The sequence below is a fragment of the Ambystoma mexicanum genome, chromosome 13 (genome assembly GCF_040938575.1).
Source record: "Ambystoma mexicanum isolate Mex_15411 chromosome 13, UKY_AmexF1_1, whole genome shotgun sequence".
Classification (NCBI taxonomy): domain Eukaryota; kingdom Metazoa; phylum Chordata; class Amphibia; order Caudata; family Ambystomatidae; genus Ambystoma; species Ambystoma mexicanum.
The window spans coordinates 758,688,523-758,707,020 of record NC_090938.1 but is presented as its reverse complement, the minus strand read 5'-3'; the positions used below and the strand labels follow the sequence as shown (position 1 = coordinate 758,707,020).

At 51.2% G+C, this 18,498-nt stretch overlaps 1 protein-coding gene across 4 annotated transcripts in view; it reads left to right on the top strand.

Moving 5' to 3' along the window:
* The window catches only part of LOC138520683 (large proline-rich protein BAG6-like), a 1,763,116-nt gene that overhangs the window by 1,611,094 nt on the left and 133,524 nt on the right, over nt 1-18,498 (top strand). For 3 of the 4 annotated variants that reach the window (XM_069632954.1, XM_069632957.1, XM_069632955.1), the window contains one exon: nt 10,513-10,611. The exons of the other annotated variant lie outside the window; for it this stretch is intronic. In XM_069632954.1, coding sequence (XP_069489055.1) covers nt 10,513-10,611 — 99 coding nt within the window. The remainder of the gene's footprint in view (nt 1-10,512; nt 10,612-18,498) is intronic. 4 annotated transcript variants of the gene reach the window in all.

Genomic DNA, 18,498 nt, shown 5'->3' with positions numbered 1-18,498 from the left:
TTGGGAAAGGGGCAATGCGGGGGAAATCAACTGGTTTTCCATTTCCGAATCATTAAGAGAGCGGCCATAATGACCATTGTTGTCTCGCTAGGGTCTACCTTACACTCCTTCAGTAGGTTAATATGATAGATTTGTGTTTTCTGATGTCTGTCAGGCTGGGATATCACATAATTCAGGGGACCTTTTTTCCTAATACTTCATAGGGTCCGTACCACATGGAAATCATCTTGTTTTTGGATGTCGGCAGGAGAACTAAGGCAAATTGACCCACAGAAAAGGACCTGGTCACAGCGTGTTTATTATAGACAGCCTTTTGCTGTCCTTGTGCTTGGCCTAGGTGTTGTTTCACAAATTCTCTTACCGCCGCCACATGGGTTTTCAATTTTTGTGCAGTTTGGGAAATTGATAAGGTGGCCTCCTCTCTGTCCTCCGAGGATTCCTTAAGCATGTCCAAAACATCCAGCGGTTCCCTCCAAACATAGACATGGTTGAAGGATATCTCCTGACAGATCCCACATTGAGGCATGATTTTCCCAATGAGAGTACATACTCAAGAACCATACTAGTGGGGCAAAACAATGGTATCTCTGTCCTCTCTTCTAAGCATGAGATCCATTTATTTGTTATTGGACTGAGTGATTGAAATGCTCGGATTGTCATTTTGGTGCTTCACCCACCTACCCCATTTGTGATTTATACTGGAACTATGCCACCCGATATCCTGAGGCATTTCCACTTCACAATGACACAAGCCAAAAGATATTAAAACCTCTGTTACCCTTTCTTTCCAGAGTATGATTCCCTAAGGAAATCCTTACTGACCCATTAATGCAAGGAATAAAGGAGTTGCTACACATCCAAACCCTACGAACGTCGTTCTACCATCCCCAGACAGATGGTTTGGTAGAAAGAATAAATCAGACGTTAAAACGAATATTGCAGAAACTGACGTGAGAAATTGGGGCAACCTGATACCATGGGCTTTATTTGCAGCGCAGAAGACCCCTCAGACATACCTGGGACATTCCCCTTTTGAGTGACTCTATAAGAGGACTTAGGCTGGAGACACTCTTGTCCATTGCAATTACAGTAATTTAAGATGCTGTTTTTCTATGGTCATTCTCTCAGCTAGTTGAGCTTCAACCTCTATTTGTCACACCAGTGTGCTTGTTCCTTTTGAAAGAGAAGTTGATCTTGAAGGTCAAACCTGCTTTCCGGGAATTAAGTTGGTCAGAATTCCACTTAAAGCAGTAATTGCGTCTTCAGGTGTTCCTTCCTCCTCCATGTCCATCTAAAACAGAGGAGAGATTTTATTGACTGGACTATAAAAGGGTTTTTTAATTCTATGTTTCAAGAACCAACAAGTACTGATTAGACAACCAGGTCGGGGAAAGCACCATCTTAAAGCAGGCGCTCTTCAGATGGCTTGTTCTCTGTATCGAGATGTGCTACAAGCTGTCCCACAGAGATTTAACCGAGGTCCTTCGGCCCATTAAGTTACAGTTCAGGCAACTATTATTGCCCTTGGGCATCCCTGCATATCTTCACAACGCATTGACATCGTGACACTCTGGTTGGGGAATATACTATGGTGCTACAGGGATTTCTTGTGTAGGGGATCTTCTTTGCTCCTTTCCCTCCTCCTGTTGAATTTGGCATGGCATGGCTGTGGGGGTCTTTCAAAGATGAGGAATCTGTGAGACAAATGTATTAGAAGAAGTTGTTACTTACCTTCCATAATGTTCTTTCTGGTTGCTAAGTTAATTCTTCCTATAGTTTCCTCATTGCCCACCCTCCGTTCACTCAGTCGATGTATGGGGGCAGATTACCAAAACCTTTTGGGGCACAAACGATGAGATGTGCTAGAGCATTTCATCACTTGCACCAAAAAAAGGATAAGCCCAATCCCCAATCCTCAAATTCAGATGCCTTTTTTCATCCTTTTGTGCATTTGAGCAAATCAGGAGGTGTTTCTGGGTGCTTAAAAGCGCATCCCGGGGGGGCGCTGTTGCGCTCGTGGAAGATGGCCGCTTGAGCTCCAGCTCTGTCCCGTGAGGCGTACGATCTCCTGAAATCGCCGGTTGCCTGCGACACCACATGTTGCGGACCTGCTGCTCGGACGGCTGACGGGACCGGGCGTCTGTGTGCCGGGTGCCGCTTTCCGGGCTGCCCCAGCGGCCAAGTTACATCCTGCTGCGAGTGGGGCGGGTGCCAGTCCGACCCGGCTCCCGGCTCCAGACGATCTTGCCTGAGCCCCGCGGCGCGTGGCCTACTGTGGGGGAGGGGCGTCCTGCCCTGCAGGCGCGGCGGCATCGCCTGCGACGTGTTGGAGGCCCTGCCTGTGTTACTCCTGCTCACTTCTCCTTGTCACCACAGGAGCCCGGGATCCTAGAGCGGACTGCTCCGCTGCCCCGTCCTGGGCGGTGTGCTGTTCGCGGCGAGCTTTTTGGTACCACCTCACCTCGGCGGACTCTGGGGGGGGTCGGCCCTGGCCCCCAGTCTCCTTTTTCTCTGCCACAGAGGACTCCAGAGCGACCTGCTCCGCTGCCCCGTCCTGGGCGGTGTGCTGACCACTCTCTAGTGGTTGCCCGCCCGGCCCCGGATGTCGGGCGGCCCTGGCTCAGTTACCCGCTGCGACGCCCTCTTCCTGCACCGCGGGGGCCGGGATCGGCGCTGGACCCCAGAGCACCAGGCTCCGCTGCCCCCTCCTGGGCGGTGTGCTGACCGCATGGAAGGAACCGACACCCGACCCCTGCGTGGTGAGTGATCCTGACCCCGTCCGCCTTCACGTCTGCCCCTCGGTGGCGGACCCTACCCATCCACTACCGGACTTCCCACCCTTGTGAGAGATTGGTCTTTGGACACACGGTGGAGCCTGGGGGTGCCCCGCTCATTAATCCTCTGCCCCCCTGGATGGCTGGGGGTACCACGTGTGGATCTATCGGGTCCTGGTGCTCCTGTTGCCCCTTCGTTGGGGACAGCTGGCACTGGGCTCTCTTCTCAGGCCGTGGCGCCCACCATCTATATTTTGAGCTCAACCGGGAACCCTACCTAGATCCCACGACCAGCTCCTTCCTGGACATAACTGCGGAGGGCGATACAGCGACCTTACTACCCTGATGACGGGCACGGGGGCAACCTGAACTACCTACGCTTTCTGGACCACCCGTATTCCTGATCCTTGGCCGGCCTTGCTCCAGGGTTCCGCTTCCCTCCGCCTCTCCCAACATCCCATGCCATTCGGATCAAGTGTCTCTCACTTCACTCCCGATACTGGGTTGCCCCCCCCCTAAATAGGGTTTCTTGGGACCGATTACTGCTCACTGATCCCTGCATTCATTACCTGGCCGGCGTCGCCCCTCGCTGGGCCCTCCCGCTTGGAGCTGAGTCGGCGTGTGCTCTTCTGGCGCGCGGCTCGATCCTCGCCTGCGAACCTCGGTGGATCCTGGTGCCTCCCCCTCTGTCTTCACCCAATTCCTGGGTAGATCCGTTGATCTTAAGTTCACCCTTCCATCGACATCATGTCGACACGCACTGGCAAGAAACAATCCTCCATCAACATCTTCACCAAGCCCTCAGGAAGCAATGGACCGGAGACGTCCAAACAGGAGCCTTCTGCCCCAGTGGCACTGGAACCGTTCGACCCTCAAAAAATGATGGAGTTCATCCGGGATGGATTCACCACAATTCATTGTAAATTGGACGACATGAATGGCACGATATCCTCCATCAAGGCGCATATGGAGAGAACGGATGGCCGAGTGGCTGAGATTGAGACGCGTGTGAGCTCCACTGAGGACGGCCTGGGCTCCCTCCGGGCGGAGGTCTCTACACTATCCGCCCGTGTCACTGAGGTGGAGAAGAAAAACGAGGACCTTGAGTCTCGCTCGAGGCGTAATAATCTCCGCATTATTGGGGTACCGGAGGATGGGATACACGAGCCTATGGAGGAATACGTCGAGGGCTTACTGAACCAAATCCTGGATTCCCCCAAACTCTCACCTCAGTTCGCGATTGAAAGGGCCCACCGTGCGCTCACGGCGAAGCCCAAACCCGGGGCACCCCCACGGCCCATTATAGCAAGGGTCTTACATTTTCGCGATCGAGATGCCCTTCTTAGGGCGGCGAGACTCAAGGGAGACCTTCTCCTGGGCGCGGCTAGGATCCACCTATATCCGGACTTTTCTGTGGCGGTGCAGCGGGATCGCAAGACCTTCCTGGCGGTCAAGCGAAGACTACGTGACCATCAGGTCAAATATGCCATGCCATACCCCTCCAAACTTCGGATTGAACATGCAAACCGAGTCTATTTTTTCACGTTGCCTGAGGAGGCCTCCAGGTTCATAGATGAACACTTTCCCGGCTGAACTGTATCTTCATCAGGCACCGCTGTGGGCTCCCCCCGCAGGCGCGTCGGAGCAGTTGATGTGACACTGGCTAGCCAAGGCATTGACAATTCATTGAAATGGATACCGCTGTGTCCCATTGTGATCTCCCAGTGCTGGAGGGGGCCCCCTTTTATTGTAGGCGACCAGGCCACACTGATGATAGTTTGTGTGATTGTTCTTATCGTCCCTCATGATTGCTATGTTCGGGGACCCACTGTTATGGCAGGAATTGAATGGGTCTATGGGCAGGCTATGTTATGGTCTGCTTCCCACCATTGCACCCCAGAGACTTACCACACATACTCCTTGCATTCCTGGTCGCCCGGGAGTCCGGGGATAACCCCCTGGATTCCACCACGACTTGTTGTTATTGGACAGCACTACTCTGCATGCTAACTGTCCTCCATTGTTGGATTGTTCAAGACATGGGCCTGCATGTGATCATTCTTGTCTGGGAGATCCTTCTGTTCGGCTAGACCCCGTTAACAGATTGAACACGATTGTTGCCCCTTCGAGTGTCTATGATGTACACCTGTCAGACTCCTGTTGGGCGGTTGGGTCATGTTTCCTCCTTCTCGCGCCCTCTCGGGCTCATGCCCCGGTTCCCCCCCCCTGTCACTGTGACACCCCCCGGGGCATCAGTGGCCGGGTGCATGCACCACCCCTGGTCCGGTCGATCGGGAATTCACGTCCTTGCAGCCCTCGTTCATTGGTTCATTATCTACTGACCATGCCCGCCTTTTCCCTTCCCCTCCACGGGTTCTCCCCTGGACGGGAAACGACAATAATGTCAGGCATAATGTTTATCCTAAAATTGCCTCACGGTTCGGAGTATTGCTGCCGGGCCGACTCGCAGACCCCCCAGGCGTCGATGCCACTGTTCTGGTTCTGTTTGTTTGGTTATAGGGTCTTCATCCCTCTGGTTGGGGGAGGGATGTGGGAGGGGGAGGGGGGTAAGGGGTTAAATGTTAAAAAAGGCTTGGAGACGGCAGGAGGGGTAGAGTTTGGAACATTATGGCCCCAGGGGCATCGTGGACCTAACCATATTGGTCAACATCCATGGGGAGCACACTTCCATCCACCCGTATTCTTCTATGGCCAACCCTGGGGTGCGGGGTGAGGAGGCATTGACATTCATGAGTTGGAATGTGCGGGGTCTGGGTAATCACAAAAAAATGAGACTGTTACAGCTTCAGGCCGAGAGACATGGGACTAAAATCCTATTTCTTCAGGAGACACATGCATCTTCCGAGTATTGTGAGAAATTTGCGAAATCATGGGGCCCCCAAAGGTACTTCACCACCTACTCCACCCAGAGCCGCGGAGTTATGACCCTGATCCACAGAACCCTCAAATTCAACCCCATCGCTACGTTAATTGATCCTCTGGGCAGATATGTTCTACTTCATGGCGTCCTGCAGACTAGAGAGGTGGTCCTCCTAAACATTTATGGCCCCAACATCGATGATCCTGAATTCTATCTACAATTGGTGACCATCTTGGAGGGCTTCCCGCTGATACCGATTCTCTGGGGAGGTGATTTTAATACAATATTCGACGTGAACCTAGATAGATCTGGATCCAGACCCCGTCAGCTTTCCAGAGCGGCATATGCTGTACTGTCCTCTCTTCCTCGATTGGCCCTATATGACGCATGGAGGTTTCTTTACCCTGACTCCCGATCTTACTCCTTCTATTCCTCGGTTCACGATTCCTTCTCTCGAATAGACAGGTGGCTGGTATCTGGTGTGCTGATGAGGAGCGTGTCTGGACTGACCATCTTCCCCAGGACCCTCTCCGATCATTCCCCGGTGACAGTCACCCTACTCTGGGGCCCGGACGGCGGCCGGACCAGGCACTGGAGGATGAAACCACTCTCTCTCCTCGACCCGGTCTTCAGCTCGGAGTTGGAGTCGGCCATCGAGGAGTTCTTTGAAATTAACACCAATTCCGTTCCCTCCCAAGCCACCCTCTGGGAGTCCTTTAAGGCCTACATCAGAGGCATCGCCCTCTCCAAGGAAAATGGTATCCTTAAAACTATTCGGAGGGAGATTGCAGCGAGCGAAGCCAAATTGTCAGCGTTGGAGACCCAATACACGTTAGACCAATCCCCAGAAACCCTCGCGTTAATTGGCTCGGAGCTGGATACATTCCGCTCCCTCGCGGACCGTGAGCTGAAGTTTCTGGATAACCCTGGACATGCGAGGAGATATGGGGAGGGTGAACGCCCAGGCCGCCTGCTGGCTAGACTTCTCCGCTGTGAGCTTGGCGCCCCACCCATTCCTGGAATTGAGAGACCTGATGGCTCCCTGGCCACTTCGCCTGGAGATGTCAATTCTGAATTCCTCTCCTTCTATCAATCTCTATATACACAATCAGATAAAACCACTGAGGCAGAAATTGATGCCTATCTCGATAATCTTCCCCTCTCGGTTCTCTCTCCTGAGACCGCCGGATCTCTTGAGAGCCCATTCACCCCTGAAGAGTTCTCGGAGGCTATAGACTCACTTTCTTCAGGCAAATCCCCGGGATCAGACGGTATACCTGTGGAGTTCTATAAACACTTCAAATCACTCCTACTCCCTCGTCTAATTGCGCTATGGGACAAATCGGTGGAACTGGGCCAATTTCCCCCCTCATTATGCGAAGCCACCATAACAGTCCTACTAAAACCCAATAAACCTCCTACTCAATGCGGTTCGTACCGTCCACTCTCTCTGATCAATTGCGATACCAAGATCTGCGCCAAAGCACTTGCTCTTCGACTTGCCCCTTTCATGCCACATATTATTCACCCAGACCAAGCTGGATTCATCCCAGGCCGTTCCACATCCTTGAATTTGAGACGCCTATTCAACATTATAAGTAGGGTGAGCCCGAGGGTACATGCGGTGGCCGCGACACTTGACATGCAAAAGGCATTTGATTCAGTGTCGTGGAGATATCTCTGGCGGGTACTTGATAAATGTAAATTCGGTCCCACCTTTGTCTCCTGGGTCAGACTACTTTATTCCAACCCTGTTGCCAGAGTCCGCACAGAGGACCGCTGCTCCCCTCTTTTCCATATAGCCAGGGGCACTAGACAGGGATGCCCCTTCTCCCCCTTAATATTTGCTGTAGCAATGGAGCCATTTGCGGACATGCTTCGTCAAAACCATGCGCATAGGGGTCTACGTACCTCCGGTATCTCAGACATAGTTTCCCTATACGCTGATGATGCTCTTCTCTTCATCCGTTCCCCCGAGACCAACCTGGCCCCAATACTAAAGGATATTGCCTTATTCGGGCACATCTCCGGTCTAACGGTAAACTGCTCTAAATCAACCCTCTTCCCGCTTACTCCCAGCACACTTCCCCCCCCTGATACCATGGGGTTCGCTTGGGCCCAATTTACAATTACTTACTTAGGTATAGTGGTGGCTCGTCACACCGAACGGGTCCACGAGGAGAATTATCAGGCATATCTTACAAACCTCATCACAAAACTACAGGGCTGGGCCAGGTTGCCGATTTCGCTGGCGGGCAGGATAGGGGTGCTGAAGATGGTGGTACTTCCTCAACTCCTGTATAGATTTGCGAATGTCCCGCTATGGCCGGGAACCGAATTCTTTCAATCACTGACACGTATCTTCAACTCCTTCCTTTGGCACTCAGGTGCGGTCCGTCTAAAGCTTAAGACCCTTGCCACCCCCATGGAGGCTGGAGGGTTTGGAGCTCCCGATTTCCTTAATTATTGGCTGGCGGCACAACTCCAACACTCTGCACACTGGTTCAATGTATCGGATCCCCCCCCCCACGTCAGATTAGAAAGGTTATCGGTCAGCGACCGTGATATCCGATCCCTAGTGGTCACGCCCATGCCGGTGGTGTCGGACTCGCTGGATCCTACGGCTTGCACATCCCTAGCCTTACACAAATCTTGGCAAATACTGGGTACCATTCATCCCTTTCACGGCAACTTTCCGATTTGGAACTTCCTCCCAGAAGTCCCACATGTCCCTCCCTCGGTGGTCCGCACATGGGCTGAGGCGGGATACGAACTACTACGCGACATATTCGAACAGGGAAACTTTATCGAATGGCCCGACCTCCCGGCCTCCCTTAGGCGGAAACCCTCCGTTTGGCTCCAATACTCATCTCTCCGGGGGGTACTCAAGCGCAAATACATACGTTTTCCGGCATTGCCACCAGATGAACCTGTAATTACCGAACTATCCTCGCCTTCTCCTATGAGGGGAAAAATCTCCAGGCTATACACCCTGCTTCAAACCAGATCACCCCCCGCATTCTCCAAACTGAGGCACGCCTGGGAGTCAGATCTCGGCACCGAAATATCTGACGAGCTGTGGACCCATATGTGTGCACGCACCCAGTTGATCTCCTTTAACTCCCGATTCAAATTAATTCAATTTAAGGTGCTCCACAGATATCATTATACCCCGGCTAGGTTGCACCGTATGTCAAGTGACTCCTCCCCTAGGTGCCCTAGATGTGGCGGTGAAGAAGCGGGGTATATACACATGATCTGGTCTTGCCCCCGACTCACCCAATTTTGGACCTCAGTGTGCTCCACTATCTCATCTATTCTCGAGTGCCCCATTTCCCCATTCCCAATGCAGTGTCTATTTCATGATTTCCCTGAACTTCACCGGGATTCCAGGAAACTAGCTAGCCTCTGTATGCTACTAGCTGTGCGTACAATCCTACTCTGCTGGCTTCGGCCAAAGGCTCCTACTCACACACAGTGGCTCAGGGCAGCCACTTGGGCCTCTGACACCGAGGAGTCCTGGACGATGCAACAGCCCGCCCACTCCAGACCTAGGAATATATGGCAAAAATTCCGCTCATACATGTCCTCCACCGTCTCCGACTCTGACCCTGCATCCCCGGTCCCTTCTCTAACCTCAGCTCCAGATGACTCTTGATTCTCTCCCAACTGTCTTCGTTCTGTCCTCGCATGTTCCCCCCATGGGTGTACGTTGTTCCCTGTATTGCCTTATGTGATTTCTTCAATTGTACCGTACTGATCTGTGATGAACACGATCCCCTTTGTGTTTCTGTTGATTGTACATGCCTTACTGTAACTTGCCTGTGCCTGTTGTACCAAGCTGAATAAACAAAAGTTTAAAAAAAAAAAAAAAGCGCATCCCAAATTCCTAAATGAGATGCGCTTTTAAATGCGCTTTCAAATGCGCTGACATTAGGGCCATGCACCAGCGCCTGTTTGGGACAGATGCAGGGGGTGTTGCAAATCATGATGGGGTTATTTCTAACCCTGTCATTGATTTGTTTTTAAGTGTGACCACTGCGGTTTAAACAGCAGTGATCACACTTGCAATTCTATCCCACAAACAATTATGGAAATGCATCTTTTCTGAGCATTACAGACATGCCGTATAAAAGCCTGTCTCTATGAAATGTGCTTCCAGCAACCCAACGGCTGCTTGGAGCCAGCCGTACGTTTTTGCAGGGAGCACGCTCCCGACACTAATGTATGCAAGGAAGGATGGAAAGCAAATCTTTGCACTACTGTCCATGCCCTCCTGAAATGCACATATCACCTTTATGAATAAGGTGACTTGTGCATTTGTAAAAGTAGTGCAAAAGAAACAAGCATATTCTCAGCACTCCTTGCATTTGCACTACATTTTGAGAATCTGCCTTACATTGTTTCTTCAGTGTAACTGTTCTGCTGCACTCGCTGCTGTTTTGACTAGGGGAAAAAAGGATGAACTGGGTAACTAGGCACCTACAACTCATCAGGTACATCAAGAGCGGTACTTGTGTTGCAAAGGGGGCTAAGGAGCCATCACAGATTTGGCCGTAGATCCCACAGCATCATATGGTTAAAACCTGTCCAATCCTGCCTGATGTTGGAGGAGATCTTAAAGATGTGGAATCTGTGGGTGGGCTTAAATATTCCACCAGAAAGAACATTACTGAAGGTAAGTAACTTAGTATTTTCTGTGCTACTGTGTGGTCCATTACCACAGTACTTTGAAGGAGGCTGTTAGTGGCATGTCGACAGAAGAGTGGAGTGGTAAATGTCCTCCACTAACCGGCAAATTATTCACCTTTTTCCAGTTGAAGTCATATTAACGAAACTTGTATCTTTCTTCTTTAGGAGTTTCTTCGAGAAGACAGTCATAGTCCGGTTGACATGCAGCGTTATCCAGGGTTCTGCGATACATCCAACAGTGGAAGTCCTCCTAAACGTCGTAAGGTGCTTCTACACTGTTCTCCTCAATGTCCACTCTTCTTGCTTCTTTTTTGCTGCATGATTCTATTACCTCTTTCACCACTTATCATCCTCAGCACGGCTCTAATCCCATTGTAGTCCTCTTACTCCATCGTCCCGTCCGCTTTCCTCCATACTTTTGGGGACATTCCGTCCTATGGGACGGGACCGCAGCACTTTTGTAAAAAAGCAGCAAACTGAAAAATGTGTTTTTCTTCTCTTTTAATGCGTGGTACCACACGCGGCCGTATCCCCGCCCTCCTTAGCTCCACCCAGCACATTGCCCTTCAGTCCTTTTCTCCGCGCGGTCGGGGCTGGATGCACCTGAAGAAGATTTTTTCTTTTCCCGTTGTCCTTCTCTCCTGCTCCAGTTCTGCGGTCGCATATTCCTCCGTCTATGCCGGATCGTTTGGGATTTGTCGCTTGTTCCTCTTGTCAATGTTGCTTTGCTAGGGCGGATCCCCATTCTCTCTGTTTGGAGTGTCTGGGACCGGATCACCGGTGGGACTCGTGTTTCTACTGCGACTCCTTTTTGGTCCGGGCACTTCAGCGTCATCTTCATCGGTGGGAGGAGATCTTCCAGAAAGTTCCTCCAGTGCATTTTCAACTCTTCAATGACGGAAAGAAGAGACGCCCAGTAAGTTCCTTACTTTTCAGGGCACCCCGGCCAGGGTACTCCTTCCCGGGATCCTCCAGGTCCATGAGGAGCTTCAAAGGCTATGCTACCAGGTTTTCTCCTGAAGTGCCTCGCAGGACTAATAGGCGCGTACCAGGGTTTTCTCCGAGGGTTCCCGCGAGGGACCTGCCGACACCGGATCACGATCCAAGGTTCAACAAACAGGTGATAATAGCCAGCCCAGTCGTGCTGAGGCATTGGGTAGCGGAGTTCGCTCCAAGGTCTCCTTGTCTGGAGCTTCCCATACAGACACCGGGGTGCGCACTGAGGCCTTCGTTGAGGCTTTCTGTACCGAACCATGGTTTGAGGCCCCTCTCGGGGGAGCTATAAAGACAGGACTCTGTTCCGAGATTCCTCTTATCGAGGCTGAGGTGTGTACTGACAGAACTGAGAGACCTCTTAAGGTCTTGTCTGTGAGGTGGATTCCTCAACTTTCCTTCGCTCATGAGATTACAGGTTCTGTTGAGGGTGCACAGGGAGAGGTCGCTGACCATTTCTTCTCTGTTACTGGTTTGGCCGAGGTTCCTCCCTTGGAGGCTAATTCAAAGGGTCACGACAGGATGTCCAGTAAACATCCCAGGCCCCATACTACCGGCTCTGGCGAGGATCCTTGTGTCAAGGCTAAAGTTTCGATCAAGTCCCCTGACCAGTCTGTGGAGGTACCTGCCTCACCCACACAGGTGACGCAGTTCTCCTCCGATGCTCACAAAATGGCGGGCCTTCCCGCGTGGTCTACGGTGGCCATTTTGGATTCTTCCCTCACACCCATGCTACTGACGGCGGGTGCTGGGAGCCTTCTTTTTAGTCCACGGGACGGTGTGAATCCGTTCCGCCCTATCTATGATTGGCGCGCTCAGACGCCACTACAGCATACGGTCTCGCTTCCTCCAACTTCTGCCCCACTGGTCTATGTATACCCGTTGGTGGCGGACCATCTTGGCAGCCTTCCTCACTACGTTCGTGGGGGTATGCCCCTCATGAGCGGCCTCTGCCCATTCCAGTACCTAAAGTTTCGGCAGAGGATGCCTTTTTTGGAAGGTTTCAAAGTCTTATGAACTCTGATCCCATGAGGGAGTACTTTAAAGGCCTTTTTAGGGAGATCGGCATCCTGCGCTGGCAGTTCCAGTCACGGAACCTGTTGCCCTGGCAGCGGTACCACCTCTACCTGCCGGCCTGCCTCCACCTCTCCCGCCTCTGCCTCCGATTGACAAGACTCCAGCAGAGCGAGATGTCAATTTGACGCCGGTCAAATCGCAACCAGCGGATCTTGACAGTCTGGATGACCTTCAGGCAGACCAGGATAGCGAGGACCAGCCCCGCTCTGTAAGAGCATTCCATGACCGGGTTTGCATATGATGTCACTTCTTGACATACCAGTACCTGAGGCACCCGCTCCGCAGGAAGGGGTGCTTTCGGGGGCGCTCACTTTGTCTCCACAGCAGCGCACCAGCCTGTTCCTTCAGAAGGACGTTCTGGCCGAGGCCTGCAAAGTCTGGGATAAACCCCACACTGGGCTACATATAAATAAGAGAATTGATGCCCGTTACAGGCTTCACACCTCTGCAGTAGCCTTGGCATCATGTCTGCTCCCTTCCTCAATGCTGGTTGCAGCCGCCACTCTGCAATCCAAGCCGGCCTCTGTGACCTCTGCTGCCGCAGCTCAAGTTCTGGCCAAGGAAGACAAGTTGCTCGACTCCTTGGCCAAGAAAGTTTTTGCCAACTGAGCGCTGCAATTGCATCAGGCTAACGCGGAGCTCATTTTGGCGGCAGTGAATATGAAACAGTGAGGGATTTGGTGGACTTCCAGGAGTTCACTCCTGGGGTCAGGCTGGAAGACTTTAAGGGTGGTTTGTCAGACGCTAGGGTATTGGCGCAGATTATGCTGGAGGCTGCTGTGCACCATGTCGACTACTCAGCTTGAGGCCTCATGTTGGGGGTGGACACCTCTCGTCAAGCTTGTCTTCATGCAACAAAGTTTTCGACGGAGGTCCGAGATAAAGTTCTGGACCTGCTTTTTGGTGGCAAAGAGTTGTTTCATTCTTCAACGGATGACAAGCTTACAAAGACTAAGGCGAGCACGCAAACTGCCAAGTCTCTGTCGGTGCTAGTGAAGCCCCAGTCAAAGCTCAGAGATCTGGATCCCAGTCTTGGTCCTCCTCAGGCTTCAGAGGGTTCCAGGACCGCAGGTCACACAGAGCTGATCCCCCAAAAGGTAGCTCCTGTTGGAGAAAGCAACAGGGTTGATTTTTCTCTCGGTCTTCAGCCTCCTCATCAGGGACAGGTCGTCTCTCTGCTAAAAAATCAGCAAAATTATATTTTTGGGCGCTCGCATGAAACTCCAGTGGGAGGACGAATCTTATCTCATCTGGAGGCATAGCAAACCATCACCGAAGACTGATGGGTTTTGTCCATCGCTTGGGGAGGGGTTTTATTCTTGTCTGTTCACGGTGCCCAAACCCAACCAGGCTGGCCTGCGCACCATCCTAGACCTTTCCCAGTTCAACCAAATTCAAGATGATCACGTCCTGCCAAATAAAGTCCTCTCTTTAGAAGGGCGACTGGCTCAGCATTGTGGACCTTCAGGACGCGTATATGCATATCCTGATTTGGAGTCTGCATAGGAAATATCTGCGGTTCTCCCTGGGAGAGGAGCACTTCCAATTCTGAGTGCTCCCTTTTGGTCCCAGCTCAGCGCCACATGTCTTCACGAAGATGATGTCGGTCATTGCGGTTTTTCTTTGGCTACAGGGTATTCATGTGTATCCATATTTGGACGACTGGCTTCTGTGCAGTCCTCGTACAGTGAAAGCCTCAAGCAACCTTCAGTCTCTCCTCAGCTCCTGTTCTGCCTTGGACTGTCGGTGAACTGGCAGAAATCCTCCATGACGATGTCTCAGAACCTGATATTCCTGGGTTTCTGTTGGAACACGATCAACTGCAGAGTGTCCCTGACTGTGGACAGAATGGCGGATATGTTCACCACGTGTCAGGTTTTCATTCAGTCAGAGAGCATGTCAGCCTGGTGGTTCCAGAGGCTTCTAGGCCTCATGGCTTTGTGCATGCTTGCTCTTCCCCCTTGCTTGTCTCAAGATGCGACTCACACAGATGGCTCTTCAGAGTTCCTGGCTTCAGGCGGTGGACCTGGACACCAAAATGATTCTGGTTCCACCCTGCATGTTGACAGATCTCCTATGGTGGTCATCTTCCAGCAATCTGTCGGTGGGGGCTCCTTTTCAGGGCCCTCCCCTCAAACGACCATTACGACGGAATACTCCCTTCGACCTGTGGTCACCACAGGACAGGCATTTTCACATACATTATCTGGAGCTTCTGGCGAATTTCCTGGCACTCAAAGCTTTCAAGCCAGTGATTGTGAACAAGGTGTTCCGCATCCGCACAGAAAATGCGGTATCCATGTTTTACATCAACAAGCAGGGGGGTACCAAGTCACCTCCCCTTGTAGCTCTAGCCATTCAGATTTGGGAATGGGCCATTCAGCATGGCGTTTGGCTGCTGGCGGTGCACATTCCGAGCCAACTGAATGTGACTACAGACTCTCTCAGCTGACGAGCGGTGGTCAGCTACGAGTGGGAACTAAACACAAGAGATCCTCTCTGAACTTTTTTGCCATTGGGGCACTCCAGAAGTGCACTTCTGCGACGTCATCAAACAAGAAACCTCCTCATTATGCTTCCAGGAACGGGCTCAGAGCATCTTCCCTGGGGGAATGCTCTCAAGATTCCCTCGCACAACATGAGGGCCTACGCCTTCCCGCATCTTCCCCTGATTCACCGGGTGCTATGCAAGCTCAGGAACACAACGAATTGCACTCTCTTGTCCATAGCCCCTTGGTGCCCAGCCAGATTATGGTTTTCTGAGCTTCAGCATCTGTCAATCTAGTCACACATCAGGCTTCTGCTGATTCCCAACCTGCTACACCAGAGTGATCAGCAGATGTGGCACCCCTCCCCACAATCATTCAGCTTGGTGGCCTGGTGCCCAAGTTCAAATCTTTAGAAAGTTTCAACTTGTCAGCGGATAATATGCCTATTATCCAGGCAGCTAAAAAACCTTTGACAAGGTCTCAATATAGGAGCAAAGGGCTCCGGTTCGGTCACTGGTGTTTAGCTAAGTGTTACGCTCACCTGGTCTCTACAGGGGCGCCGAACGGGACTGGCTGGTCCGATGTTAAGTGGTTTCACGTACCCCCTCTGAATCACGCTTCCGTCACAAAGGTGCGCCTAAAAGGTTAAATGAAATGTTACCCAACTGTAAGGTGGAAGGCCTACTCCACCTCCTGTGGCCTTCTAATGCACCCCCCTGCTATGCCTCACCTTAGTTTTATGAATGGCAGGCTCTCCATCCTGCAACAGTATGCAGTGGTGCGTAGAGTTCAAAGATCTAGTTACTTCACTGATCCTGTAGAGTTCCAGGCAACATTGACTCAAATGGGTAAGTCTTATACCAATTATATGGTTCGCCGTAGAGTTCAAATTGCCCAGGTTCACGTCTGTGCCTTTTTCCTATAGGTTTCCCTTTGGTGCGAAAGTATGAAGAACGCAGAGTTGTGTTGTCCAAGGTAAGTTCACACCGGCGTTCTGTGATAAGTCTTTATATGCGCTATTGTCCTTCTGCGCGACTGACCTGCTGTTCTTTGTGTTTTTGCAGGCGCTGTATCTCCGGGATGGATCGCGTGGTGAAGCCTTGCGGAACCGCTAGGAAAAGCTGCCTTCAGGTGAGTGATTGCGCTGCGTAAGAATTAAATGTCCAATGCAGGCTTTTCCCAATGCGCAGCTAACCTTGTGTTTTTTCTTATGGTCAACAGATGCGGCGACACCGGAGCAGCGGACAAATGATGGTGGCGGTCGAGTGATGGTGCTTCGCTGGATCGCCGGAATGAGCCGCTCTCAGGTAATTATCAACAATGCGCAGGATAGCGATGTGGATTTCTTGGTCTGCACGGCTAACCTGATGTCTTTTCCTTTTCAGCTCAGCAGACGAAGACACGGAGCTTCAGGTAAGAGCCTAATTCTGTTTCTTCACCTTTCTCTTTTTCCCTTTACAGGTAGCTTGAGAAGAACTGGACGGGCGTGGCTGAAGAGTGGCCTAAAGGTATCAGACACGGTGAGCATTACGCTGCAGGAGTGCAGAATAACGCGAAGCGTGTTCTGTACTGAGGGTGTGGTTTATATAGCCTTCAGAAAGTAGTCCCCAGGTAAAGTAGTCCCAGCAACCACACCCTAGCAAATAGTTCCCCAGGCAAATAGTCCCTTCAGCCTGCCTCAGACTGGTCCACACGTGGTTCATGTTGTTTGAAACTTGCCATATTGGTTATGGCACCATGAGCCTGGCGCCAATGGCGCCAGGACCGAGTCCAAGAAGCCCCCAAGGGATCCTTTGGGGCCTTAAAGGACCCCATGGATGCCGATGCCCTGGGCAGATTGGTCTGCACCTGATGTGCGGGAGCATGAACCATGACACTAAGCAGCTGGGCCCCAGAGGAGCTACCATCGACACAGTCCTGTCATTTGTTTCTCATCTGGCAACTTCAGGCATACATGTCTTGTCTTGTAGGACTTAATTGTCAGCTATCGCCGCTTACCTGTCCACGGACTCTTGCTCTTTTTCATTGACAAACCCTGTCATTAAAAGACACTTTGCAGGTCTATTACATCTTTACCCACCGGTGCGCAACCAGCATCCAAAGTGAGAATTGAATGTGGTCCTCACTGCCTTATGCCGTAAACCTTTTTAGCCCATGGCTATGGTGGACTTAAAGTTTCTATCGTGGAAAATGGCTTTTCTTTTTTTAAATTTTTTTTTATGTGCTTTTCAACAGAAAATGGCTTTTCTGATTCCGGTGACTTTGGCAAGGCGTGTAAGCGAACTTCAGGCCTTGTCTGTAGAACATCCATTCCTTACCTTTCACAAGGATATGGTTGTCCTCCGGACTAATCCTTCTTTCCTTCCAAAGGTGGTATCCGATTTTCATCTGAACCGGTATATTTCCTTACCTATTTTCTTTCCAGACCCGGCTTCAGATGCCGAGAGGGTATTGCACAATTTGAATGTCAGACGAGCTCTAAAGTTTTATTTGGACAGAACATCTAAATTTAGGCGCTCTTCCCAGCTTTTTGTGACCTTCGGAGATCCAAAAGGAAAGACAGCATCGAAAGCAACTATCTCCCAATGGATTGCTTCCTGTATTTTAGAGGCATATACTGTTGAGGGCCTTCAGCCTCCAAAGGGAATTTGTGCCCATCTGGTGCGGGGCAAGGCAGCTGGCGTTGCCTTCTAGAAATATGTTCCCTAGGAAACCATTGCCAGAGCAGCAACGTGGGCTTCCCCATCAGCTCTTTGTAAGCATTAGTACTTAGACCTGAGCTCCAGAGCCGATGCTCAGTTCGGGCAGGCGGTTCTTAAAAACCTCTTTCAGTAAAGGAGTTCCATCCACCCATTTTCCTGTGAGGAGTGCTTGGTAATCTCCCAAAAGTATGGAGGAAAGGGGACGGGACGTAGGAGTATAACAAAGTTACTCACCGTAGTGACTACCGTACTCCTAGTCCATAGTCCCCTTTCCTCCATACGCCCGCCGCCTTCCCCTCTAATAAGTATCCTCTATTATTGCTTAAATGATCTCAGATCTGGCGATAGAAAAGGACTGAACGACGATGCGCGTGGCAGAGCTAAGGAGGGGGGGTTACGGCTGAGTGCAGTACCCCGCGTAAAAAGAGAAGGACACATTTTTCTATTTGATGTTTATTTTACAAAAGTGCTCCGATCCCGTCCCACAGGACGGAATGTCCCCAAAAGTATGGAGGAAAAGGGACTCTGGACTAGGAGTAAGGTAGTCACTACAGTGAGTAACTTTGTTATTTTTATCCTCACACTCTTCCATTTCCGCCTGTTGTGTCCTGCCTTCCCAGAATCCTCTTTGTTTACCTTTGTTATGCTCACCTTATTTCCCATGCTCTCCCCTTTTCACGTGTTCCTAGTCTTCATCTCTCTGCTCAAAAACCATTGTATAAACCAGCCATCCCTGGTCCATTATTTCTGTCCTTTAACTATTCATCTGTTCGAATGGTGCCTGGTTTTTCCTTCTGCTTCCGTGTTCCCTTTTGTCCATCTCTACTCCCCCACACCCCATCCCTTTTCGTCCATATCCATTAGGACTCTACTGGAGCAATTTTCTTAGG